The sequence below is a fragment of the Bemisia tabaci genome, chromosome 4, assembly GCF_918797505.1.
Source record: "Bemisia tabaci chromosome 4, PGI_BMITA_v3".
Lineage (NCBI taxonomy): Eukaryota > Metazoa > Arthropoda > Insecta > Hemiptera > Aleyrodidae > Bemisia > Bemisia tabaci.
The window spans coordinates 648,653-675,637 of record NC_092796.1 but is presented as its reverse complement, the minus strand read 5'-3'; the positions used below and the strand labels follow the sequence as shown (position 1 = coordinate 675,637).

The following is a 26,985-nucleotide window of genomic DNA, read 5'->3' as shown; positions in this document are numbered from 1 at the left end:
ACTATGAATACGATTTTTAAACTGATGAGTTTGAGCAATTCAAATGAAGTCAATGAACGTGGTCATTTCAGGATTCTATCTAGTACAAATTCACCAGTAAAATCCGAACACCAATCTGTGATTGTGAGTTTTGAATTGAAGTCCAGAGAAAAAACATAATTCCTAGATGAAACTGTAAACTCGGGTCCCAAATTATACTAGAAGAGGAAAGAGGTTGGTCCGATTCTCACGTGCCGCTTCAATGAGAATTAAAATATGCATAATATTGATGAATTATATCATATGTCACCGCTTGAAGTAGTCTGGAACAGCCATCAAGTGAGTCTCGTCACCTCCACGTTACTTCCTTTATGGCGCGCCATGACGCCATGGCGCACAGTGGAACGAGTCAATCAGAGAGTTAGAACATGAAATTTTTGACTAAAACTGCAGATTATGGTGTTTAATTCGACGCATTTTCAATTTTAAGGTATGCAACTAGAAGAAGATTTCACGAGGAAACCAATGGGACCACTTTTAGAACCTCCAAGTTTTGCATAAACGGAGTTATGAGCTTTTAAAGTTTCCAAATCTTGTCCGACCTATCTTATTTACTCGATCCACTGTGTAGCGTCTTGACGGAGGTAATTCGATAGCTCAATCGATAATCTCGTTTATTTTTGAGGGCCCGTCGTCATCGATTCTGCGAATTTTTCTATTACTCCCACTAATAATAGGGAAAATGATATCGGCCATGGAGTAGGTATCTCCAGAGATAAGATGAGCTGACAGGTGTGAAGTTCGTTTCTAAGTGAGGTGTGCATGGGCAACACGTTGGTCTCGTTTTTTATTTAGTTGTTATGGTGGTTCCCGTGTGAACTAAGACTTTCATGTGCGCAACAACTTGACGGAATCGGTTGGTATCCACTTGAGTTGTGTTTCTTATACTTTTTAACTCTATAGCCCAGAAAATCCGATCTATACCTTGGTGACTTGTTATCAAAACTGGGGATCCAGCTGCACTATCCCAAGATTTATGTGCTTACATATTCAATTTTTAGAGCTTAAATCAGTGATTCGGTTTGAAATGTAATTGTTCTTAACGTGCAAAAGCAATCACATATGAATAAAAAAATTGTGATGTACACCTATTTTATTTCCGTTGCACGTAAAAAATACCCAAAATTTTGAAAATATATAATTCAAACACCTGGTTCTGGTGTTGAGACCTCGATTTCTTGTCCGGCGCCTTCAAAAGCGGCGAGTGCGGGCAATCATTTGTACCATGCTTCGGACAATTTGAATTGAACTATCTGCTGTATTAATTTATCTTTCCCCCGATTTTGATACAAGTATAAGCGATTGGCGTTGCAATAAAAACAATGAGACTCATTTTGCAGTTTACTTCAAAATTTCAACTCCAACGCCATAATTGTTTGAGCTTTAAAAGCTTGTGGCCGTAGGGCAACAACAAGCAATATGAGAAAGTTTTTAAATGCCTGTATGAAATACGGGAGGAAAGAGCAATTTCAAAAAATATATATCGACGAGCTTTGGGTAAGCACGTAGGATAAATATCCCGTAGCACGCAAATCCATCGCAACGTTCTCACGATTTTACAACTTCATATTCATTTCATAAGTCGTACAGAGCACTCGTTAATAACAGACAAATCCATTCATTGATTGCTCCGCCATACTGCCGTGCTAAGGAAAACGCCGTATCAACATTCGAGAGTTGCCGAATTTCCTTCGATAAAATGTTTATTTTAAGGTAAGTTATGAATATTCTTCCGAAAAATTTTCAAGGACTGTAGGTACAATTGCGAAAAAAAATTATCTAAAAAAAGGAAGAAAATATTTACAAGTTTTCCCGAAAATTCGTGTTTTACCAAAGGAAATTTGGCAGCGCCTAAAGGTTCATAGGGCGTTCTTCCTTAGCACGGTAACGTAAGAGTTAGCCTTTTTACGGGCGCCCTCTGCCGTTCAGAATGGCGAACCAAATAACGCGTGCACCGAATGCGCTGTGATGCGAACGTTTATTCGGCAAGGCTATTAAGCAACCCATCGTTTATCAATTTTTCGAACGGATCAAACAAAACATTCTTTTGTTATTTAAGTTTCCTTTATTGAAAAATTTACATTTAACAAACATGATAAAGGCTTTAACAAACAGAGAAGGCAGATAATTTATACGGCGTATTTGAGAAGGACAAGATTAAAGAGAGAGAGCACCGGAATCACATTAAAGCATATCGTCAGTCCCCTCTCCCCGACCTACCAAAATTGGAAGGTTTAGTGGAAGTAAAGCATTAGATAGTTAATTAAGTATTCTCTGCAGAGCAAGATAAGTTATATAATAATAAAATGTTAACTAACAGTAATCAATTAATTACAATTACAAATTATGATGACTCTAATGCCTTAAAGATAAGAAGCACTTCCTTGACAAAACGCTTTACTCTGACCCATGAAGCCAGGCTTTTAAGGGCAATGCGTTGAAAATTTTCCACTTTCAGGTCTTCTCCCAGGTCAGCAGCGATTTCTAGCCTATGTCTTACAAAGCAGTCACCTTCAAAAAAGGTATGCCTCGCGACATCGATGATTTCCCTAGTACAGAATATGCAGTTTGGGTTTTGAGCAAGCTTGAACCTATTAAGATAGAATTTAAAGATTCCATGGCCAGTAAGTAGTTGAGTCAAGTAGAAATCAGTCACCATTTCCTATCAAACAAAACTTGGCGAATCGCTTTTTCATGCGATAGTTTCGGCGCTACGCATTCTGGGAAATGAGAAATATTTTAAAAATGCTTTCAAGATCATTAAAATAATCTCAACGAAAACTAAATTGCAAAAACGTTTTCAAAAAATGTTTCGAACATTTTCATGACTACTTTATCACAAAAATAATTTAAGTATACTTTTTCGATCAAACCGGTAGTACTTTCGACTATACACGTTCTAACATATTGTGAAAGATCATAAAATGTTGTGATACTTTACGATAATTTTTATAGTATGAACAACAATTTTTTAAAATTGCTTCTCCCCCAAAATAAAATTTTGGACATATTTTTGGTGCCCGCACAAACGTTCCGAAATAATCACCAATTTGCACCGATTTGCGGAGATATGCAAGGCAATTTGTCCGAGATAAATTCGAGATGGTTTTTCGCGCTTATGTTAAAATGGGCATCGCATTTAGTTCGACGTTTGGTAAACGATGGTACACTCCACGCGTATGGACTTAAAATTACTTGCAGGCGAACTTCCGGCCCACTATTCAATGGCGCGCACTCACCCAGACATTTCATTTGGAAAGTGTGCCTGTGTTGTGGCGGCGTCAATCTGTAGACGTATGTATGTACAAACATTGCTGAGATAAGATAAATGTCATGACTCTACAGTTAAACATTGATATAGTCCCAGTACGCATGGAATGTTTTCTAGTGATACAGGGTGATCTAGGATCAATTTCATAGGTAAAAAAAGACATAATCATAGAGCGTACCAGCGTACCTACTATGGTCACTATAGTTTTAGGTCGTACAATCTGTATTTCTGATTCAAGCCCCGCTCATGCAGACAAAAACTGCGATTTAAATTTAAAATTAGGCCATTTTACCCGCATTGATTATTTTGAGACAGTGCCGAGATCACTGGCTTTCAGGTGACCTGAAGATGCCAAATTAGAAGTTTAGTCTTTTTTTTAACAACTTTTTTTGAATTGCTAATTTCAAATTATTGTTCCATCAGTTTTGTTTCACAGTTTTTGTCTTTTTTTTTGTCCAATAATATTCGGGAAGCAAGCCTCTATGTTGCAGTCGTTTCAATAAGACAATTGTGAGTCTTTGTGGACCAAGCAAAGACAGCAGTATAATTTAGGAACCTAGCATTTCTATCTGTCACACAGTGTAAAGATTACACTTGAAAGTTAACGCTCAGATTCACCTCACAGATGACCAAAGAGTTGTTCAGCGATATCCTAACCTTTGCAAAAACTCGTTTAGCAAAGTGCTCACCCCGACATTCATCAGTCATCATTACAACAACTTAATTTGATTTTGTTATGATGCTCAACAAGTTGGTCATCAACCATTAACAGGAAAATAACAGAGTTCAACTCTAAAAACTTCTGCCTCACTTGATTACACTTACATTGCTTTTCTCAGTAAGAGTTCTCTAAAATATATTGTCTATGAGAAAAAGGTCCCCTCTTTCATTATCGGTAAAGGCTAATGTGTGTTTTTTTCTCTCTCTCAGTGCACGTACATGGGGTGCATCATGGGTCTTTGGAGACAAATCCGAGTTTTGCACTATAGAAACACGTGCATCCGTAGACACCAGTGGCTGGCCTCTTTGTTTGAGATCCTCCTGCCGACTCTGGCCTTTGCTCTAGTGGCTTACACCGGTGCACGAAATACATTCGAGCATATTACCACGAATGAAACAATCTGGCCCACGTACAGTGACGATTTCGTCACTAAAAATGGATTTTGGAATTTCAAAGATGTAATCAATATCGTATACACTCCTCAAAGCAGAGCCACCCAACGATTGGTCAATGAGATGGTGTCGATTTTACAGGACAAGACCAAAGATACAGGTTAGTGAGAGTTAAATACAAAATGCGTATCAAGGACAGTCAAAGAAAATCAGAGGATTGAAGATTAAAATCAGTTCGTTCGGTAGATATTCAAAACAAGGTCTTGATCATTTTCCATCATATACATATATATCACCCTACCTTGATTACTAATCGTTAGATGCCTAAACCGCGTCAAATTGGCCCAGGGCTTGCTAAAAACACGTGATCTGCGGGGTGCGGGTCGTAAGGGGCCGGCCCACCCGAGATTTAGACATAGGTCTACAAGTATATCTTAAAAACTGATTCAGACACCAAATTGAAAAAAAAAAAAAAAATTAAAAAATCGAGTGTCAGGGATTTTTTTTTTTAAGACTACCCCCAGAAATTCCAAGCTGGGTACAATAGACCTAGCCATCTCGGCTGAGGAGTTATACATATACGACGGATGAGGAGAGAAGTGGAGTTCTGAAAGTGCCAGTATGTTACCAAAAAGGTGAACATTTCAAAAAAAGAGAAAAATATATAGTTCATTTACCTTCAAAAACATAGAATATTTGGATCGAGTCAATCAGAAAGGAACCAACCCACATTATGTTAAAACTGAGAAAAAGAAGGTTGAAGTTATATTCCTGCATAAGGCTAAATTTAGAGAATAAACACCAACCCCTCTTTCCAGAAACTAATTTCTGTCTTTCGACTTTCAGTTTTCGGCAGGAGAAAATATACGGCTAGTGGAACTCAAAAACATTCTTAACTCAATTTTTTCGAAATTGTGAGTTGGTTCCTTTCTGATAAACTCTGTCCATTTGTGGCATTGATGAAACTTGAAAAAATATAAAAATCAATGTATTTAAAATACTAGTCAATTTCACTGGACTTGGGGCTTTGTGTATAAAACAATTTTATGGCATCGAAGTGTAAACCTGGCATTTACTTGAGTTTATTTTTATTGGTTTCCTTCTAATTTTTGTAACCTCTGATGATAGTTCCTGATGGGTCAAGAGGATTTTTTGGTATGATTTCATGATGTAAACAGTGCACGGAAAAAAATCTTTGGTGCTTATAGCCAGATAATAGGTGACATTTACCATCTTGGATTCCCAGATTCGACCCCTGAAAACAATTTTGCTACGAGCACAAATGTATGATGGTTAGAAACCTCAAACCGCGATCAGGTAGGCGTTGACAACAAAGATGGTAATTCGCACCAACACTGCCAGGCGGGCGCGCCGTCCTCCGTAGACGTCCCGTACAACGTTTCTGAGATAGACCTTCATAGATGGTAAACTGACCCATCCGGATGTTTAGTGTATCAATCATGAAAGCAAGGAGAACCTAATATTTTATGTTTTTAGCCATAAGGAGGAGTATTTCCTTGTGAAACGTGCAGCTAAACAAATTGAATACAAAGGTGTGCAATGTCGGGGTTCGCAGCTAGGGGATGGTGGAAAAGGGTTAATGGCGTAAATAAATTTCGAAATCGAGTGAAATGAGACTACAGTACTTATTGTGAGGTGCTGTAGTCGTATTCAACCTATCAAATTTTTTTGCGTACCGCGGGGATTGAACCTGGGACCTATCTTACCCTAGCCGAAGACCCTATTTTTTTTTCTTTGCGTAATATAATTTTTCTTTGATTATTTCTTTTTTATTCATTTACTTTATTTTAAATTTTTTCCCTTTGTTTCTTTACTTAATTTTAATGTTTTACTCGTACTTTATTGTTTTTTCTGTACATAATATTATTTTTCTTTGATCATTTATTCTTTATTTCTTCCCTGTATTTTACCGTTACTTACTTTATTTTATTTCTTGCAATTTTTTATTTTTCTACTTTAATTCAGTCACTTCATTTTAATTTTTATACTTCTTTAAATATATCTTCGTTGTTATTTATAACTGCATTTTATTTATCTATTTTTTCTTTCTTTCTTTTCATGTCAAGAATCAATTCAAAATTTTCAAACTGGGATTATTTTTATGATTGGCTAAAGTGCTTCTAGCATTGGACAAATTAGCCCGGGCTACTTACTTGAACAAGTGAGATTATGTAGAATAGAAAATAAAAAAATTACCCCTCTAAAGTACTGAAGCCTTGACATGGTGTTAAATATAGTGCATGCCTAGCTTTTGGTAAACCTGGGATGTTTAGCTTAACGACAGCATACAATTGACAAGAATTATTGTTAAAACATTCGTAACAATTGATAAATTTCTGCCATTTCCTTGGAATTTTGAATGGAGAAAAAATTGATTTTGAAAACTATGATTAGTACCAAGGGCCTTTGGCCGCTACGCTGCCGACAACCAATGCGGAAGAAAACAACATACGTAAAAAGTCGTAGAACACCCGTGTTCAAGTTATCTCGGAGATTAATGGATTCAAATACCGTGAATGTTTTATTTTTGATCAATGCTTTTAAAAGAATACACGTTGTTATTTTAATGAGTTTTCACAAATTTTCCTGAGTGATTTAAAATAGATAAAAGAAAATTTGACTTAAAACGCATAATATCCGAAATCTAAGCTCAAATTCGGCTTCCTCGTGAAAAATCGATGCAATTTCATGTATCATATGTCACCATATCATGAAGAAAAGAGATTAACGTAGGCGTGTAGATTCTAACATATCAGTCCGACGTGGCAACGTGGGTGATTCGGAGTGGGTCAGCTGATGAGTAAGAAGAAGTTTGTTTTCTCGGAAACGGACGAACCAAATGCTTGACGCCGGCGCCTGGCGGCGTAGCTCAAACGTTTGAATTCTGTGCCTCCTTCCGCATACCGGCTGGCTTTGATAGAATTTTTACGCCTACGATTACCCTCTTTTCTTTATGCTATGGTAACATATAATACATGAAGTAGCATCGATTTTTCACGAGGAAGCCGAATCTGAGCTTAGATTTTGGGTATGATGCTTCTCAAGTTGAATTTTCTGAATTTGAAAATTTAAGACGGCGGACGTAGCCTAAATTGATACATCGGCTCCCATTCCATCGATTAAATTCGAATTTTTAGTCTAATTTCGAAAATTCGAAAAACCGAGGTGGCGGGCGTGGCCTAATTGGCACCTATTTCTACCTCCTATCAGTGTTAGTTTTATTTGTCCCCTTAAAAATTACGATATGAGGCATACTTTATTTTTAGAAAGAAATAATTCTTGGTTTTGATGAATATTTTAGTTCGTTTTAACCCGTTTTTTTTTTTTTTTTTAAATCAGTGAAAAATTTAACATCGTTCGAGTTTTTGAATAGTCGTTATAAATGCCCCTTAATTATATCATTAAAACCGAGCAGAGTCAAGAATAATTAATTGCGCGAAGTCATATAGTTTTGCGGCGACTTTACCGTCGCCCGAGCCAGGGACGGGAAAAGGAGTACGCTCCACGAACATATTATTACACGTTTATCAGTCACACAAGGTGGGTTGAATATGAATTCTTGAAAATTTATCAACATACTTACCCTAATCAGCCCATATCTAATTGCTTTCTTTGGTGACTCAATGTTGGTAAGGCGTAAAAAATTGACGGGGCAGACTACTAACAAAATACTTTAAGTGAGTTATCTGAGATGGTGACCTTCATAATCAACAAGTTTATAATTTGCACTAACGCATTCTGTAGTTCAATGAGCCCACTTAACCGAGTAGCATCAACCAAAAACAAGATAGGTGAAGCGCAAGCGCACTCTTTGGTGCAATGAGTCAACTTGATGGAGCAGTTTACCATCAATTTTGTCTCGGTGAACAGATTTGTAATAGCTTGTAGCAACTAATTGAAAATGATTGATTTCCCTGAAGACGTTGTGGACAATACAATGCCGTTGGTTATTCTATCAATTTTTTCATGTATACGACACCAACTTTTAATTAACAAAACCAAGATGGTTATCCGCGCACAGTCATTTTTTTCCGTGCGGCGCCGGCGTGGCGTGCTTTGCGATATATTGATTGTTATGTCATTCAAACCCATGTAAAAGGATCGATATAGACATTGTATTCGCAGTGAACACCTTAATAACCGATTCTTTACCATAGGTTTAAATGACATAACAATCGATAAATCGCAATTCACGCCACGCCACTGGATGTAAAGCACCGTAATACTCGTGAAACCTTGCCATAAAGTTTGCCTTTTTTTAGTTTTATATTTTGGTACGATCTTTCATCGTAAATACAATTTTCTGTCACTTCGAACTCATCGTATATACAGATCGGAAATTCAACGTGTCAACTGCTGACTCGGAGGAGGAGATAAAGGACATTTTCCGTCGTAAGTTCTTCCACCCTTTGAGGGACCTCGCCCCCGGTTTCGGAATCCACTTCACTAACATAAACCCGAACACCCCCGAAGAGCTACCAACCAATTTGGAGTTTGTCATTCGCCCTGTGACCAGCATGTTAGAAACAGATCAATTGTTCATATCAACTGGTCTTCAAGTCTGGGGTAAGTTTAGCACTTATTAGAAACGGATGAAATTTCTTTAAAAAAAAAACAGGCTTTTTTGGCTCTGAAAGAAGAGATAATACCGATGACTGAAGTCGAAATATGCGTATTTTCATCGCAACGATTCGAAATTCCCGATTACTTTTATCCTTTAAAAAACAATGTACCAGAATACCTCCTTCTGATTTTCTGATGATACCTACTTTTCAATGAGTGATGGAAACTCACGCGAAACTTCAATAATAATTTGAGTCCCTTTGAATGAGGAAGACGATGCTGCTTCTGGATTTTTTCCTCCAAAAAGCAACTCGCATAAATTCTTTAAAAACTCCATAAAGGAAAGGTGTAATAGTGGAGCAAGATCCAATCATGTAAGAGAATTCATTCTAATATTCAGATATGTTTGTAAATAGACACAACGACGGCCTAAGTCCGAAACCACGTATCTCATTTGGGGTGCTTGAAAATCTCTGCTCCTACTTAATTTTTGTAAAGGGGACAATTCGACATCATTCCTTGAAGTTTTTGTAGAATTTTTTGGTCACTGGAAAGAAAGATCACGGCAGTTTTAAGCATTACCGTTGAGTGGTTATTCATTTAAAAAAAAAAGTATGACAGGAAGTCTGTGACGTCGCGAACCGAGATACGAGGCTACGGACTTACACTTTAAACAATTCAAAGGCCTGGTCTGTTTGTTACCACCCTCGGAAATCATTCAAATGTCAAGTTAAAATATTCAGCCCTGCTAATATTTTGGGAAACCGATTGATTTGAGCCGGTAATTTCATCGCTTTTAGTGCGTTCCGGACGCTTTTTAGTGTAGATTTTGTTGCCAGATGTCTATCCTGCTTACTTGAGCTTTGGATTCGTGGGAATCAACTTGGCACTAAACGAGGCTTTCCTGAGATTGACTGCCCGCGATGCTGGTGTCTCTGTACCCCGGGTGAGTAACTTCTATTGTTTTCGCAATGACTCAGGAAGACTTGAAGTATGCTGCCATGCTACGGAAAAACGTTGAACGCCCTCGGGCGTTACTAAATCTCCTTCGGAAAATCAGGAATTTCCGGGTAAATTTATGAATATTCCTCTTCTAATCATAAAGAGGATTTTGCTCGAATTTGATCTAAAAAATCGAAAAATTGCAAGGACAAATATTCGTAATTTTCCCCACGGTTAAATATTTGCTGAGAGGAAATTTGGCAACATTCAAATGTTTATACGGCGTTCTTGCCTAGCACGGCAGTATTATGTATGGGCAAATCATTTTTTTTTATTTGGTGAAGAATTGGTTGGTCCCACTTGCTTGATCTTAAGTTAGAATTTTACTGAATAAAAAAGTTCAAATATTGAAACCAAACGTTTGGTTTACTGTATCGATTAGACTTTGCAGTTTGCCACGCTCTACTTTTGTACTTAATAACTGAGCTCACAATTTGCAGGACTGAACCTCTTTTTTGGTTTAGTTCAATCCGAGAAAGTTTGGTTTTGCATACTTAATAGTTCGATCAATACAAAGCAGGAACTCATATCATATGACCAATTGTCTCGTCAGAGAATCAAGTGAAACAGTCTGCTTTCTTTCATGGGACAGTTTTTTTTTAAAGAAATAATTTTCAATCCCGTACTTCTGTAAAACAAATTGTCTAGTAAAATTTAGCAACAGATGATCCGGTCTTGTAATAGTTGCGTAAGAAGCGACGGTGTTCTTTAGTAAGCTATGCTGAAGGAAAAATCAAAGGATGTATCGCAAGCTATGATATCTTCTATAACTTGCGATGCAGAAATTTGGCAGCTTCCGTAAAGTTTTTCTTGCTGGATACCACAATTTTCGATTAAGAAACGACATCTCAGTGAACATAAAACAGTATTACTATGATCAAAATAAACTCAATCGCTCATAACTTACAATTGCAAAAATTCGTGAAAAAAACAATAACAACACGGGATGATTTTAATTTAAAAAGTAAAAAATACTACCAAAAGATCATGGTCATTTCTGGATAGCAATTTTTTCCGTCGCACCTGTTGCTCAATTGACAAGATTGTATGCAGGTAAGTACATCAATACTTTTCAAAATAGTATCGAATCTATTGTTTTGTATGTGATTAAATAACCAAGCCCATATTTTTTCTCGATTTTAGATATTAATAAAGCAATTCCCTTCGCCTCGAACAAGTCAAGATGTTGCGATTTTTAAAGTAACCGATTTTTTGCCTGGCTGGTGCATGTTCCTCGTCACTCTCATTTTTTTGTTCATTTTGAAGAACGTGATCTCCGAGAAGGAAACTGGAGCAAAGGTAAGATATAAATACAAACCTTTTGAAAGCATATTCACATGATACGTATAAGTATCTAAACAATAAGAAAGACAGGAATAAAGTTACGAGTTATCAGGGTTAGGTCATCTATGTCATGGCGACAAGGCGTGCCTTCGAGCAACTGGACATCAAAAAGTTGGATAGAGTTACGCGATTGAAATACATCTCAATTGAATTTTTTTAAAAGAGCTCATCTTTCATGTGGATGAAACCTATTCATATTTACTGTAATGAAAACTAGGTTGAGGTAATTTTTTACAAAATGCCTTTAGGCAAATTGAAAACAAGCGTTAAATTGCCGAGAATATGGCTCTGGGCGGATAAATTGTCTTCTTTCTATTTATTTTCCTTTGCAGATAAGTTCCTATCACCAAACGGTAACCAAGCACAAAACGAATTCAGAGAACGAGGTGCGTCTAGAAGAGGATTGATAAAACTCCATTCACCCTGGAGTTTAATTAAGCCTTGGGTGTTTTTGCGACTATTTCCCATTTACGCTTCCAACAACCAATCCTTAATTTAAATGGTAACATGTTTAGTTTTTGCTCAAAGACCTGAATTTCCGAAGGTCCCTACTCCAAATTTTAGACAAATCATGTTTCGATCAAAGTGTATGTTTTACACAATTTTGACTGTATTTCATAAAAAGAAAAATCAAGAAATTCTGGTATCATAGCGAAGTGAAATTTGATTTCAGGAACTGATGAAGATGATGGGTCTGAAAGGTTGGATGAACTGGCTTGGCTGGATAATGGGTGTTCTTATGACAAGCATTTTTGCTGTTACAATTTGTGTTTTTCTTCTCACGGTTTCTATTTTTGGCCAACCTCCTCTCCTGGCCTCAGCCACTGTACTTTGGGTTTTTTTAATGCTCTACATTTATGCTGCTATTGGCTACGCATTTTGTCTCTGTCCAATGTTCAAAAGGCGTAAGTTTTATTTTATTAAACTGTCAACAATTCCAATACTGCATTGAGTTAATGAAAGCGAAAAATCTCTATTGGAACAATTTAACATTAACAAAGTATCTAACCGAAGAATATTACAAAGTAATTGCCCCTGAAAGCCAACATCTTCTCTTTTAGCCTAAAACGAATTAAACCTAAGGCCAAGTGCGAAACCCCGTACTTGGCGTACTCTCATTATGATGATTCAAAATTTCCGTCACTATTTCAATTTTCGACGAGGCATAAGCCACTTTCAAAGCTAGAAATTTGTACAGACTACTCTGCCAAAAGAGGAAGAAAGAACAGGGGAGTTTCCGCGAGAATATGCTAACTAATGTCCAAAAAAAAAAATAAAGTATGACAGATAGTCTGAAACGTCACCAATGGTGATGATTGGTTTTGTTTTTGGCCATTCCTACATCACGTAGTCAAATGAGAATCGATCACCCTCCGTAGATGCCACAGTATATTGAAAGAGGTTTGAACGATATTTCCGAAAAATATTTTGTTCCTACACAAGTACAATTGAATTGCATTTTGCAATTAAGAACTATAGTTTTTGGTTCGTCCGTAAAAACACTTATGCACATTAGGAAACTAATAACTACCATATGATAACTAACTACGTTCTTTCTAAATTGAGCCAGAAACAGTATACGAGTTGCAAAATGAGGTCCAATTATATTACTATGAGCTCTGAGCAATCGTTTTGAAATTACATTTCGGAGACTCATATTTGGATTGTTGTTTGCAAAAAGGGACCAGGAGCGTTGCCGTGTTGCTTAGATTTTGTAACTTCACCTTTGCCATAAAACTAATATAATCTTGCAAAAATATGTCATTTACATGGACATTTTTGTCTTAAACAGTCTTAACAGTTTTTAGCATGCAAAATAGAAAATGTTCAGGTTTTCTTAAAGGACAAAAGAATTTACACAATCGTAGCGACGTTGCAAGGCTCCTAGTTCCTTTTTGCAAAATGCAATTCACTTGTGCATGCTTCACGCTAACTTTACGTAAATAATACTATACTGGTTATCTCAGTTTTCAAGCTAATTTGATACGACTTTTAACTTTTAAGTGCATGCAACCTCTAATTTAAACCCGGCACAAACACTCAGAGGTATACTTTTTCCTATTGCAGTGAGCGGGAATCGTTGTAAAGTTTACTTGGATTCGTATTTGGTATTAGATCTCAACTATTCCATATTTTTCTCTCTCCTTATTAGCGACGTTGGCTATTTGCATTGCCAACGTCTTATGGCCAATGACCGGCATAGCTTACAAATTAGAAATACCGGAAGATTCGGACTTCGGATTCCTCGATAAATATTTATATTTGATACCTAACGTAGCTCTACGTCGAGGCTGGGATACATTCAGTTACTTTGAAAAAAGAGGTAAGTGGCATATTTAAATATCTTCTGTGTTTTTTCATCTTCTTCTCATCCTTTCTCCTCTTCTCCTCTTAAGTTTTAAGGTAATCCCATGATTTTTTTTTCCTTCGTCGAGAGGGTTATTTGATTGAAAGACAACATGCCTTTGTTTTTATCAATGAAGTAATTAAAGCCCCTTAACACCTCAGAGTCATCGGCCTTGTCCACACAAGCCCAGTTCGCGGAACTCTTGGGCAAATTAGTTCAACGCATTGAGGTTCGCGAAATAACTTAAAGTTAAGCTGTAAGAAGTTCCGGGAATAAGTTCATCCGAATTTTTCGCAATACTTGCTGGAGTGAACAAGGTCTAACTCGTCTTCAGAATCGGACGTTCCTCGAAATTTAATTTCACACATTTTATCCGTATCATCGCAATTGTCATTCATAGATCATACCTCTCAACCTACCGTTCTTATTAAAACAATTTTTATGTGGACGGGGAGGATGCTGTGTATTTTTTAGGCCACACGATGAAAAATATTTCTCGTGCGCCGCTGTAATTTCAAGCATGGAAACTGTAATTGGTGCGCATTTGCAAAGTTGGTGACATTGTTTCAACCATTTAAATCCATTATGAATAACGAGTCTAAAGGTAAGGCAGTGTGTTTAAAATATAATATCGATTGTTTTAAGTAAGAAATCCAGTATTGGCCTGTTGCAAACTTTTGTTGGAGCAATAATAAGAGTTGTTTCTATCGGTAAATGTCTCGAAAATCATAAGGAACGCACGAAATGTTCACCTGTGCCGTTGTATCATTTTTGAGGCGGGAGGCTCAAACAAACGCAAATTTCTTACGCAGATTGTGAAGTTGGGGGTGCATTACAAACTTTGCCAATGCGCTCATTCAGAGTCTTGGGACATTAACTGATGGAAATAACTCCTATTTTTGCTCCAACAAAAGTTTTCGACAGGCCCATTGCAAGTTTTCGGCGATCGCTTTCGCTTCGGTGAGTTGAACTGCCGTACTAAGGAAAAACGCCGCAAGAACCTCCAGGCGTTGCCAAATTTCCTTTGATAAAACACGAATTTCCTGGTAAACTTATGAATACTTTCCTTCCAATTTTTTAGATAATTTGTCGCAAGTTTAACTTAAGTTCCTGAAAATTTCAAGGAGAAATATTCATAACTTTCCTCAAAAATAAACATTTTATCACAGGCAATTTGGCAACTCTTGAATGTTCATACGGCGTTCTCCCTCAGCACGGCAGTGCAAGTCATAGGACCGGGTCAAAGGCATCGATGACGAGAGTCATTCATAAGTTATTTTTGATTTCAGTAGCGAGGCGTGAGTGATTAATCTTCGATATTTCCCCATTTGAAGCTATAGGAAAGAATCGATTGTTAGGCTGTTCGTAGCGAACACCCTGTTAATTGATCATTTTCCATAGGTTTAAATGGCAGATCAATCAATTTATCGCAAAGTACGCCACTGTTTGATTTCAACGATCACCTGCTGCTGATGTGATAATAATTTTTACAGGGGCTATATTTGAATTGTGGTGATCAAAAACCTGGTGAAATGTTATCACGTGTTGCTGCGATTGTTCAACAGCTTGTCTCAGTTGAATGAATTACAGGAGTCTAAAAATAACGATACCTGTTAAGACCAAAATGTGACGACAATTTTCCGATTTAAATTTTATGAGTCGCAAGGGTTTGGGTTTTTTTAGAACTAGTAACATCACTCACAATTTTAGACATTTGCTTGCGTTTACAGGCTTCTCCGTTTCTACTATTTTTCAAGTCTGCGAATATTGTAGTTAAGCAGCTCAGTGTTTTACGTGGGTGACAAATTAACTTCATTGACCGTAATTTTATTTGTAACAGGTGGCGCGCATTGGTCAGACCTCTTCACACGGCCCAGTAGTGAACACAATTTTTCTTTGGCCTTTGTTTTTGGCAGTTTCATACTGCAATGCTTCATTTTTGGCACCATTGCCTGGTATCTAGATGCTGTTTGGCCGGGTCCTTACGGCATTCCCGAGACTGCGCTCTTTTTCCTGAAGGTAAAGTCACACGTTAAATAGATAATAAACCGTATCCGTAACAGAATATGGCTAATTTAGGTACTAGCCAGTGAGAGGGATAGAGACAGAATGAGGAAATCGCAGAACCGTTACTACATGATGATGGATAATATACATACATACGAGTCGCTGTTATACTTTACCTAATCGCCACAAAGCATGATGGATAATATAACAGCATTAAAGTCAACACATTTGTATTTTTATCGCAAAATGTCAAAATCTCCGACCCCATTTTTAATTCTTAAAATAAGTCAAACCAAAATAATTCATTGAAATTGTCTGTAAGAATTTGTTGAATTAGCGAGAACTGTGATCAGAGCTGTTGGTATTTTGGTTCCGTAATACCATTAATATTATTATTTCTAACTTTTATTTTTTTAATATTTCAGAAATCATATTGGTGGTCAAACGCAGGAAGTAAAGAGAGGGAGGACGACTGGGATCCAGAAAAAGTAAAAAATTTTGAGCGCGTGCCACCGAACTTGAAGCCTGGGATAAAAGTTCGCAACTTGAGAAAATCATTCAAAAAGTTTGTTGCAGTGAATGATGTATCCATTAATTTTTATGAGGGTGAAATCACGGCTTTGCTGGGCCACAACGGAGCTGGAAAAACTACCACCATGTCTATGCTCACCGGTAAATTAATATCGTAATTGTAAACTCACGATTCACTATGAGTGACTCGCGGAAAAAAGAGGTAGGGGTTGTTGGATGATATGGGCATTTCAAATTATTGATGGTAAAGCACCCCAATCGATTGTGGTAGTACTCCAGCATATTAAGTTACTCACCTAAATGTTGCGGCATTGCCTCTTTATCCCACAATTTAAGTCAGTACCACAATCTTAGGGGATAAACCTTAACACTTTATTTTCCATGCTTCTATCACAATGGAGGCAAAAATCGCCTTCACATCTATTCGTCTGCAATACTAATAACACTTCAGCAGAGATTCTTTCATCCTCAACTTAATATCTTTGATTTGTCAAACTATCTGTCATGCTCACTCTTTTATAAGTAAGATTTTTGCGAAAAAACTAAACTTATTGCCGTGGTGTATAGTTTGTAACTTGTTTTGTTGTTTTTATGAGAGCATAACAAGCCTTGTTTCTTGAAAAAAAAAAAAAAAAAAAAAAAATTTAAACATCATCTTACTTTATCAGATTGTTGGATTTTAAGAATATAACGCACTTTCCTTTTTTCGGTCCTGATGTTGTCTTGAATGAAATTCTGTTAGACGATGATCATTTCGAACGCTTACGAGCGTTCATCTTCGGGTCTGTAGGAATCGCGAATCGCTATTTTGTTTACGAAATGCGTAATTAAAATCCTAAAGAGCTTTTAAGTTTAGGATGTTTTAATTTCGTATTTCGTTGACAAAATCGCGATTCGCGATTCCTACAGACCTGAGGATGAACGCTCATAAGCGTTCGAAATGATCATTGTCTAACAGAATTTCATTCAAGACACCGTCAGGATCGAAAAAAGAAAAGTGAGTTTCATTCTTAAAAATATTTTTATTTTTATCCTTCCTCCTCATTTCATAGCTTTGATGACTGTTTGGAATATATTTAACATCCTTCTTTCTATTCTTTGCTGTACGACTAAATCTCTGCTGTTTTTACATTCACAGTCAATTTAATTTTCCAACGGTGTTGCAACGTATTTAAAAGCATATGTACTGCGTATGTAAACTTATGTTACTTTATCTGAAGTATGTATTTTGATAGGCATGATTCCTTCCGACGCCGGCCGAGTGATTGTTGATGGATACAACATTTTCGACAACATGTCGCAGTTCCGTCAAAATTTAGGACTTTGTCCGCAACATAATTTGTTGTTCAGCACTCTGACCGTGATGGAGCATCTTACATTTTTCGGGCTGGTACCATATTTTTAATCAGTTTTGCGTCCAACTCATTAGTTTGCACTTTTTTTATCTGAAAACCATTTATCATAGTGTATCATTTTTAACGTTTTTTATGCATTTTCTGGCATTCGATGTACAATAAACGTAAGACCTACGAATTAGTGATACGTGCTTAAATTACAAATTCTTGCTGCGCTATTAATTTAAAGGGCTAATGCTTAATTCAGTACGATTTTCACTCATGTAATGATGGCATGGGCTTAATTTGTACAAATTTTTACTTTTTTTCTCATTACGGCCTGTCTCAGCAAAGTCAAAATTTAGTTGCTTTGAATATATTTTCGTTAAAAAATTGAAATTTCTTAACTACCATCAAGGGGTAACAAGATTTCAAAGACAATTCTTGTGTGAGCTTTAAAACTGATTTGACCTCAACTTGGCGCGCCCAGTGGAAAGTTGGATGGATTCCGTTTCCTGCCGGTCATTGGAACGCGGGTGCCTATGACTTGGGTAAAAGAGACCAGGGGTTATCTACCCTTCTTTTGCCAATAGGATACCGTCTATCGTAAACAATCTATCGACGGGTCGAAATAATATGCCCGTCGGCAATTCAATTTTCACCGTCAGTAGATTGTCTCTATCCATCGGTAGATTTGTTTCTACCCGTCGGCAGATTGTTTCTACTAGTCGGTAGAAACTTCCGACTCGCGGTATATTCCTCCGGTTGCCCCCATTTTACATCCAGGGAACGCAACCGTGGGGCAGCATGTGGTAGAAAGTTGGACGGGTTCCACTTCCTACTGAAGATTTCTTTTCCTAATATAACACAGGGAAAATTATCACGATTATGCATTTATACAAGAATACTCATCTAAGTTTGCAGTTTAAATGTTTAATCGCTTACAAGATTTCTCTCACAGCTATTTTTCGTTTTTTTCTAGTTAAAAGGGTTATCTAAACAACAAGCTCATACAGAGGCGTTGCATTTGATGGAATTACAGAATATCAGCATTAAATGTAATGATCTACCAGATAAGCTCTCCGGTGGAATGAAAAGAAAGCTCTCTCTAGCTATAGCACTAATTGGAAGTCCTAAAGTAAGTAAGAAGGAAAAAGCTTTGCAGTATTCGGTAAGAAATTGCAAAGGAACACTTTAAGTTTTGTTTGAATGAAATGTTCGGATGGTCTCATACATCCTTTCTTGAAACAAATTACTAAGTTTTCAGACGAGCCATGCACTCAGGCGTCGCCTGTCAAACTATATCACGCCTCACCAGTCTATTTCGAAGATGTGCTATGTTATGGTATGGTTATGGTTATTATAATTATGACAATGAAACTGATTTTTTCGCCAAAGATGTTGCAGAGAAAATTTTGGGTATACTCCAAAGGTCATACGAAAAGGTTCGCTCCGCATGCAGCATGGTGACCATAGAATACACGCATGCTTGCATTAGAGAGTGAAGTTCACTTTGGATGAATTCTCTTTTCCAGCATTAGGTCACCATTTGAAGAAATGAATGATAAGGAAGTAAATAGTGAAAGAGGGCGTGTAAACGTGATGTTCAATTATGTGCAATTTTTTGGTTTCAGATACTGATGCTAGATGAACCGACATCAGGGATGGATCCAGAATCAAGGCGAGAGATGTGGAACTTACTCTTAGTAAGATATGACCTCATCATTCAGCCTAAAATTTCACAGATTGAATCGAATGACCATGAAAAAAATATAATTGACATACCATTTTGAACAATATACATGCTAGTAACTTGAATTTCAATTATGCTATTCATTTGGTAAAAGTGTTTGACGCTGCACAGTGGATCGAGTCAATCAGAGAGCTCGGATATGACATTTTCGACTAAAAGTACCAATTTTGATATTTAATTCGTCATATTTTGAATTTTAAGGGGTGCTTTCAAAGGAAAATTTCACTAGAAAACCAATGAAACCACTTTTAGAACTTAAAGCATTGTGTAAACAGAGGTACCGGCGTTTAAATTTGCCAAATTTTGTCCGACCTCTCCTATTGACTCAATATATCCAGTGTGCGCCGTAGCAATATTTTTAGTACATTGGCTTTGCGGTTTAATATGAAAAAAGTTTTGCTCGAGCACGTAACAAGTTCAAAACAGATCTCTTTTGAGTTTTTTCTTTTCTTGACAGAGTATTCGAGGTGAACGGACAATTATTTTAACAACTCATTTCATGGAAGAGGCTGACGTCCTAGGAGACCGTATTGCAATCATGGATCATGGCCAAGTTATGTGTTTTGGAACCTCCATTATGCTGAAAAATTTATATGGTAAAAGCGAATAAATTTCATTCGATATAGTTCATAATTTAATGCCTTAAATATTTATACTAAAATATTATGCAGATGCTTGATTTGTGACAAAACTCGCAACTGTAACAAGAATGAAGAGAACATACGTTGCTGTTGCACCCAATTTTTCAATATTCTAGAGTGTATAGGTCCGTATACAACTTAGTGCTTGTCGAACCCACTTAATTATTTCCTTTATATTAATTTTTTTTCATTTTAAGATAAAAAAACACATTTATAGCCCCTTTAATGTTTCAGTATTAAATTTCAATCAAGGCTTGTAGAAAATGTATTTTAATTTTGCCGTTTGAAAGAATTTTTAAATATCCCGTAATCGCAATCTGAAGATCTTTCGTGAGAAAAAGAACCGGTAGGAAAACGACGGTGATCATCGTCCTCTGTCCAGAAATCTTTTAATGTGCACATGTCTTTTCTACTTAAAGAAGTATTTGACAACTTAAAGGGAAAAGCAGTCATTCAATGTTTCAGGTGCTGGTTATTATCTGAACATTTTAAAGAAGAGGGAAGCCGGACAAAATCGGGATGAAATCACTGCGGCAATTCATGAATACGTATCAGAGGCAGAATTGAAAAGTGACGAGGGACCTAAGTTAACGTATGTCATACCGATAGAGTCTGTCGATGCACTCTCAGATATGTTTGAGCAACTCGAGTCCTTGAAAGATGAGCTTGGTATCGCCAGTATGGCGGTTGCTTGCACCACTTTAGAGGAAGTTTTTCTCAAGTGAGTCTTCATTTCAATAGAGATATTAGTAATGCCCCCCTTCATCCCTTCATCTATCCAATACATATCTTTTGCGTAGAAACACTTGTTAGTGCTGTAAGTTTGTTGTTGATAGGTCGTCACCTTCCGGCCAAAGTATCACAAGTGCCATGCAAAGTTTCAAAATTTCCGCCGCCATTTTATTTCTTAACGGTGAAATGGTTGTTTGAATCTGTTCAAAAATTTCACTGAAATTCATCGGCAGTACAAACAAAATTCAGCGACATTTTTGGACAGCTTTGTCGAAAAATTGCTTTGTAAAAAAAATAAAATGGCGACGGAAATTTGGCCGGAAGGTAACGAAGTGTGTAATGATCTCGTGTTGGAGTTAAAGAGGCACTTACACCTCAATGTCAACGTTTCTACATTCAAAAGGTGATGGCAATAACGCTTTTGAATGCAAATTACGTTTAAAAAAAAGAATTTACGGCTTTTCCACGCTTTCCAAGTTTTCGTCGAGGCATGGCGTAAAGTTATCATGTATTAGAGCAAATGCGTTTTGAGGTCATTTGTTAAAAGCGGTAACATTTAAAATTTCAATTTTCAAAAGAGGTTTCGATTCCCGCTTCCTATGTTGAATTTTAGAGTAAGACCGGAGCAACTTCCTCATCACAAATTATTATTTTCAGGGTTGGAGAGATTGCAGACGGAGAAAGAGGTGCAGTTGAGAATGGCACCGTCAACCAAAGCTTTGAACTTGACAACTCAGTGCATAATGCATCATCTGAGGTGATTTATCGAGATGAAAAGGGTAAAGGAAATTGATTCTTTCAAGTTTGCAGAGAGATTTATCATTGTTAATACAGCATAATTACATACAAAATAGAGTACATGAGGCATACATTCGAGAAATAATTGTCTAACTGTAGTTTGAATAACCCCAAATTACTAGAATAGCATGCTGACGTCGTTGTCCAATAGCTGACCTATTTTGTAGTAAGTTTTGAAGAAAGTTATCAAATTTATATTTTTCATTTGCAGATTACACGAAAAAGAGGAGTATGGCTCTTTTATGGCAACAATTTACATCATTGATGAAGAGAAAGCTGATATATTCTTGCAGGCGTCGAAAAATGTACCTTATTTTTGTAAGTAAAGACCAAAACAAGAAATCATGACATTGATGTCCGGAACATTATTTTAACATTTATGAATAATGAATTAATATTTTATACACATACGTTTTTTTTTATGGTTGAAGATCAAAATAATTAAGCTTGCATTAATTTCCTTACGATCAAAGACGGAGTTTTTCGATGCATTTGTTGCGGCCAGGAGATACGAGTATAACATGAATTTAATAATTACTGACGAGATCTCATGAATATGACGGGAATTTTCTTAGTATTAAGCAGGTTTCTCTTTCATAGCTGTGACTTCATTCATTATAAAAGTCTTGTTTCCTTCTTGACTCAAGAAAAAATTCTAAACGGTAGTAAAGTCGAAAATACTTTTCCCTAAATGAAACCAATTTTTCTTCCAATGTGTTTTTTTACGTAATTTCAGGGGATTGTAGTTTTGTTGGCGTCGCTACTCGCCAGTAGTCTTATGAGCGGGCAGAAAAATGCTGAAGTCCCTGGACAACCAGCTCTACCGTTGAAACCGGTTACGTACAGGTCAATGCGGGTGCAATATCGCTCGGCAGACTCGAATCCTTACGTAGCTCAGTTGGAGGAGCTTGCCAAACCACAGACAACTCTAAAGATCTCCTCCGACGAGGATCTGGATACATGTGAGTGACCGTATTTAAACACATGGAGGAAAGTTTGATGCAAAATTGAGGAAGTCAATGATACGTACATGAGAGTAGATTTCACAGCGCTCTCCGGCGCTCTGCGACGCCTGACCGCCACAAAACTTGGTCTCCCCACAACCCGTCAGGGAGTTGGCACTCCTTCATTTTATCTAAAACCTCCACCCTTTCACTGGGCGAAGGCACTTGAAGTCAATGATTGTATTTGCAATTAAAGTTGCCTGTCCTCAGTAAAACGAGAATAACATTATACAAAAAATATCAATGGACAGTATTCTCAAAATGAAAATGTATGTATACTCCCCCCCTTCCCCGAAACAGAGTTTTAGTCTGAAACCTCGATGACAGAAAACAGTATCAGATTTATTTAATAAACATGAACTAAAGAGATAAGGAGAAGCAAAGCACCTTCAATTTCCTCCCATATTAATACAGGTATCTCTGAAGAACGAATAGTTGCATGAAAAAAATTGAAGGCGCTCCTTTCTTCTGTTCTCTCAGTTACAAAAATTATCATCTATTCTGTATGTACATTGAATAAAATTCATTCGAAATATCTTTCTACCCTCTCCCTTTCTATTGTTCGATCCATTATTTCTTCTTCTTTTTTTGGCGGAGTCTTGCCTTGAACATTTAAATGGAAAATCCACACTTAAAATTAACCTTTGAAATTTAAATTAATGAATTAGTCAGATGGAAAATAGCCAAAAGCGGTCACTGTCGTATCTTTAGAATTATTATTCGGGGGAGGGGGAGGGTGTGGACATCATCACAGAATCAATTGAGCGTCTTCTCGTTAACTAAACATCCTGTTTATTGGCGATGTAAGGTATGAAAGTAGAATATTTTAATCATTCAATTGGACACACTTTTGTTCACTAACTGTCCGCATTTTTATATCACTGTCCAGATCTCCTGAGCCAGGCATACAGGGATATCCGCGAGTACTACTACAAAAATATGATGGTGCTGGACGTGAATAGCACATCCCTCATAGTTTTTCACAACCCTGTTGCACAACACTCTTTACCCATTTGCGTAAATCTTGCCTATAATCTTATACTAAAGGCGACAACGGGCAGAACGATATCTGCTGTGAATCATCCTGTGAACCTTAGAAGAAGGGTAAGTAGAAAAAACAATATGCGCGTCAAATGAACATTTATGATAGAGTTAGACATCATGGAACTCAAAGTGAATATCCGAAATTCTCAGGAAGAACATAAATAATAATGATATCGTAAATAAAAAAATAAAAAAAAAATCCATGAAATTTATCTTCTTTTTTAAATATTACTGACTGTATACTGAAGTAAACAACGTTGCAAATTGAAAAGTATTACACGAACCGATCAAATATACGTTGAGAGTTTTGAAGAAAAGACATACGTGCAATAGTGTAAGAGTCTGCTTTTGAACATTCAGTTTTACATTTTTCGAAGGTTTTCGACACAGGATTATCTGAAACTTAGACAATATGCGACTGAAGTTTGGCCAAATTCATCCGCTCAGTATAGGTATACACAGAGAAAATTTCAAGAGAAAAGTTCGATTATTAAAGGAAGTAAAACACAAAATAATCCAAGCCCTCGGTTGAAAATTTCAATAGAAAATGCCAGCTAGTTTACTTGCAGTTAATGAAAAACGAGTGGAAAATACCAACGTCGCAACCGGAGGAATGCATTTTCCCAGTTTCTCCATTGTTTAACGGTAAATTCACCGCAAACTGTACCAAAATCAATCACTTCCTATATTAACCAAAAGTAACACGAGAACACAAGTAATAGACTTTTTTTTTCTAAAAAAAACGGCCGATTGAAAAGTCTAATTTGTGCATTCTATCCAATTCATTATTTAATTATGCATTTTAGAACAAAATTTCTATCAATGCGTAACCACGCCCTTACTCCATCTCTCATAAATGATTGCATCGTTAGTTCCTATTTATTTCTTGCAGGATTTCTGTCACTTAACTAGTGACGAAAAAATGAAGTTGGTCGTTTCAAGGATCTTCATATTGTTCCAATTTTTTGGGACGACGATGCTTGTGCTCAGTGGCTCTTTCATTGCACTTCCGATCCAGGAGCGTCTCAACAACGCTAAGCAACTACAATTGATGACTGGTGCTCCTTCCACCCTTTATTGGTTTACCATGTTCTTCGTTGATTACTCCTACTACATACTCATTTCTGTACTTTCCGTACTAATCTTCCTTTTCAAAGAAAATTATACCGCAGGAGAAGCTGGTAAGCTGCTAGCTCTAGTTTTCTTCTCTTTTTATCTTACTTTTGAAGAATAGATGAAACACACTATCAAATATGTATTAGAAAAAAGAGAAAAAAATGCAAGAAGTGAAGGTAGCACTAACTATTGGAGATTTTGAGCTAATTACAATTCCAAGGTTAATTTCATATTAAAATATTCCTAAAACGCAAGAGGCAGATCGTTCCAATGCAGTTTTTTTTTAAAATATTGTTATACAATTTTAAAGTATATTTTGAATTTTTTTTTACCAATTTATTTCAACAATTCACGTTAGGCTCAGTTGCTTTTAATTTTGTTATGTGCAAAACGTTTCCTATTTGCTATGCAAAAGTCAAATGAAATTCACCGTTTGAAACCTTTGTCGGCTAATTAACCCATAGATTCGATATAATTCATATTTGAATGACAAACAGTAATATACTTTCAATTTCAAATGTATGTTTATACGCAAAACCCATTTTTCCAATTTTTTCATAACATCTAACACTCTATACTGTGGCCGCTCTTATTTTCAATTTTGCTTGTATATATGTACACACGCACACACTCGCGTGTAAGTATATGACTAATGACTCATGATAATAAAACGTAGGTGAATACAAATATAGTTACCGCTCTTTTTTGACATGTAATGCGCACTAAGTATCTTCTTTTATGTAGCGGTCCTCTTCTTGATTACGGCGTTAGCTGGGCTGAGTAACACATTGTTCTCTTACGGCGTTGCATTTTTCTACGAATCTTACGCTAACGCATTTTCATTTCATATCAAAGTGAATTTAATACTAGGTAAGTGTCTTCAAAAGAATTCTCTTGATCTTTACTTATAAATCAATAAACCTAAAAACTTTTCACCTAATAACCCGGATAAGTAAGCAAATTAAGGGACCATATCACTGTCTCACAACTTTGCTGTGATGGTCATTGAAGATATATTGTCGAGCCTCTGAAGATAATTTATTAACTTTTATTTTTTAGTTGGGATTGTTGACTGATGTAGTTTTTAATGATGAACAAAAAACAACGTATCAATCCACGAGTGAACTATATCAATGAGCTGGGTTGCTGCTTTTTGATTTTACACCAAAATTGGGAGTGTACACACACACACACCCTCACACATCAAATGAGAAAAAGAACACTGAGAATTGGCCTGAAACGTGCGTAGCAAGGCGGTGAAATGGTGTTGGGCCCACACAATTTCGCGGGAAAAACAAAGTCGAAAAGTTCCAAACTTTTCAATTTGAGGTAAAAATAGTTGAGCTCTAATACTATGAGTATCAGCGCAAGAATGATTTTTGACTTTAATTGAAAATTTGGTATTTTTTCGCCTGTGTTTTTCCCGGGAAATGGTGCGGACCCAGCACCATTTCACCACCTTGTCACGTACACATATCTGAGCTGCTTTCATAACTTGAACAATTACAACAGCTCTGGCTCTCTCTGGCGCTCTGCGATGCTTTACCGCCGCAGTATCCTATTTTCCCACGGTCCTTCGGGGAGTTGGAATTACCTCCTTTACCGCCAAACCCGCTGACGCCATCCTCTCATTGGGCGTCTCCTTCGTCATAAAGGAGTAGGCCATATAGAATCCTCGTATTTGGACTTGAGAATTTTATCAACTTAGAGCGCGACTTTATGCAAATTTATTTCCAGGTACTTACGGTGGAGCCATCATGTACGCTTTGATGACGTTGAACGGTTTTCCACATTCACAGCTTGTAGATGGCCCGTGGCTGGACTTAGCTGATGGAGTTCTCCGGCTTTTACCTCAATACTCGTTTACCTTTTCACTGACCAGTTTCGTATTAGCCGCCTATCAGAAAGATGTTTGCAGAACGTGTTCGGAGTCTGAATGTCAAAGTAAGTATGCCATCAAGTACATCCCAAAAGTAATTAAGTTGCGGTTTCATCGATGGTTACGATTCTGAGGAAATCAGAACTTTATGTTGATGCAATCGGTTCCAAAAATCGCTATTATACTGCCGTAGAAACGACTTAATTATTCATTTTATCAGTTGAACATATGTTTGAGAGAAGAATTTTATCGTTTTAAAATAAAGATTTATCCGATCGAAAAATCAATATTTAATTGGAAAAACATTTGGATTCAACCACTCAAACGATCAAATGGCTGTTTTTTGTTTGAATACTTTATGAATCTCATCGCAATGAAGTGGTATTATATTCGCAACATTTCCGTTGAAAATGCTCCTTAAGAGAGCAATATTGCAATATTTGAGA

The 26,985-nt window shown here is 36.8% G+C and overlaps 1 protein-coding gene across 1 annotated transcript in view; it reads left to right on the top strand.

The window, feature by feature from the left end:
- The first annotated feature begins 728 nt into the window (after positions 1 to 728).
- The window catches only part of LOC109031284 (phospholipid-transporting ATPase ABCA3), a 39,415-nt gene continuing 13,158 nt past the window's right edge, over positions 729 to 26,985 (top strand). The window contains exons 1-21 of the mRNA XM_019042727.2: positions 729 to 895; positions 4,241 to 4,583; positions 8,777 to 9,010; positions 9,847 to 9,953; positions 11,153 to 11,308; positions 12,027 to 12,258; positions 13,506 to 13,676; positions 15,541 to 15,719; positions 16,133 to 16,379; positions 17,474 to 17,628; positions 18,555 to 18,710; positions 19,207 to 19,278; positions 19,783 to 19,921; positions 20,432 to 20,687; positions 21,356 to 21,477; positions 21,708 to 21,814; positions 22,233 to 22,458; positions 23,390 to 23,604; positions 24,437 to 24,725; positions 25,405 to 25,530; positions 26,398 to 26,604. Of these exons, the coding sequence (XP_018898272.2) occupies positions 4,250 to 4,583; positions 8,777 to 9,010; positions 9,847 to 9,953; positions 11,153 to 11,308; positions 12,027 to 12,258; positions 13,506 to 13,676; positions 15,541 to 15,719; positions 16,133 to 16,379; positions 17,474 to 17,628; positions 18,555 to 18,710; positions 19,207 to 19,278; positions 19,783 to 19,921; positions 20,432 to 20,687; positions 21,356 to 21,477; positions 21,708 to 21,814; positions 22,233 to 22,458; positions 23,390 to 23,604; positions 24,437 to 24,725; positions 25,405 to 25,530; positions 26,398 to 26,604 (3,730 nt within the window). The 5' untranslated portion in view covers positions 729 to 895; positions 4,241 to 4,249. The remainder of the gene's footprint in view (positions 896 to 4,240; positions 4,584 to 8,776; positions 9,011 to 9,846; positions 9,954 to 11,152; positions 11,309 to 12,026; positions 12,259 to 13,505; positions 13,677 to 15,540; positions 15,720 to 16,132; positions 16,380 to 17,473; positions 17,629 to 18,554; positions 18,711 to 19,206; positions 19,279 to 19,782; positions 19,922 to 20,431; positions 20,688 to 21,355; positions 21,478 to 21,707; positions 21,815 to 22,232; positions 22,459 to 23,389; positions 23,605 to 24,436; positions 24,726 to 25,404; positions 25,531 to 26,397; positions 26,605 to 26,985) is intronic.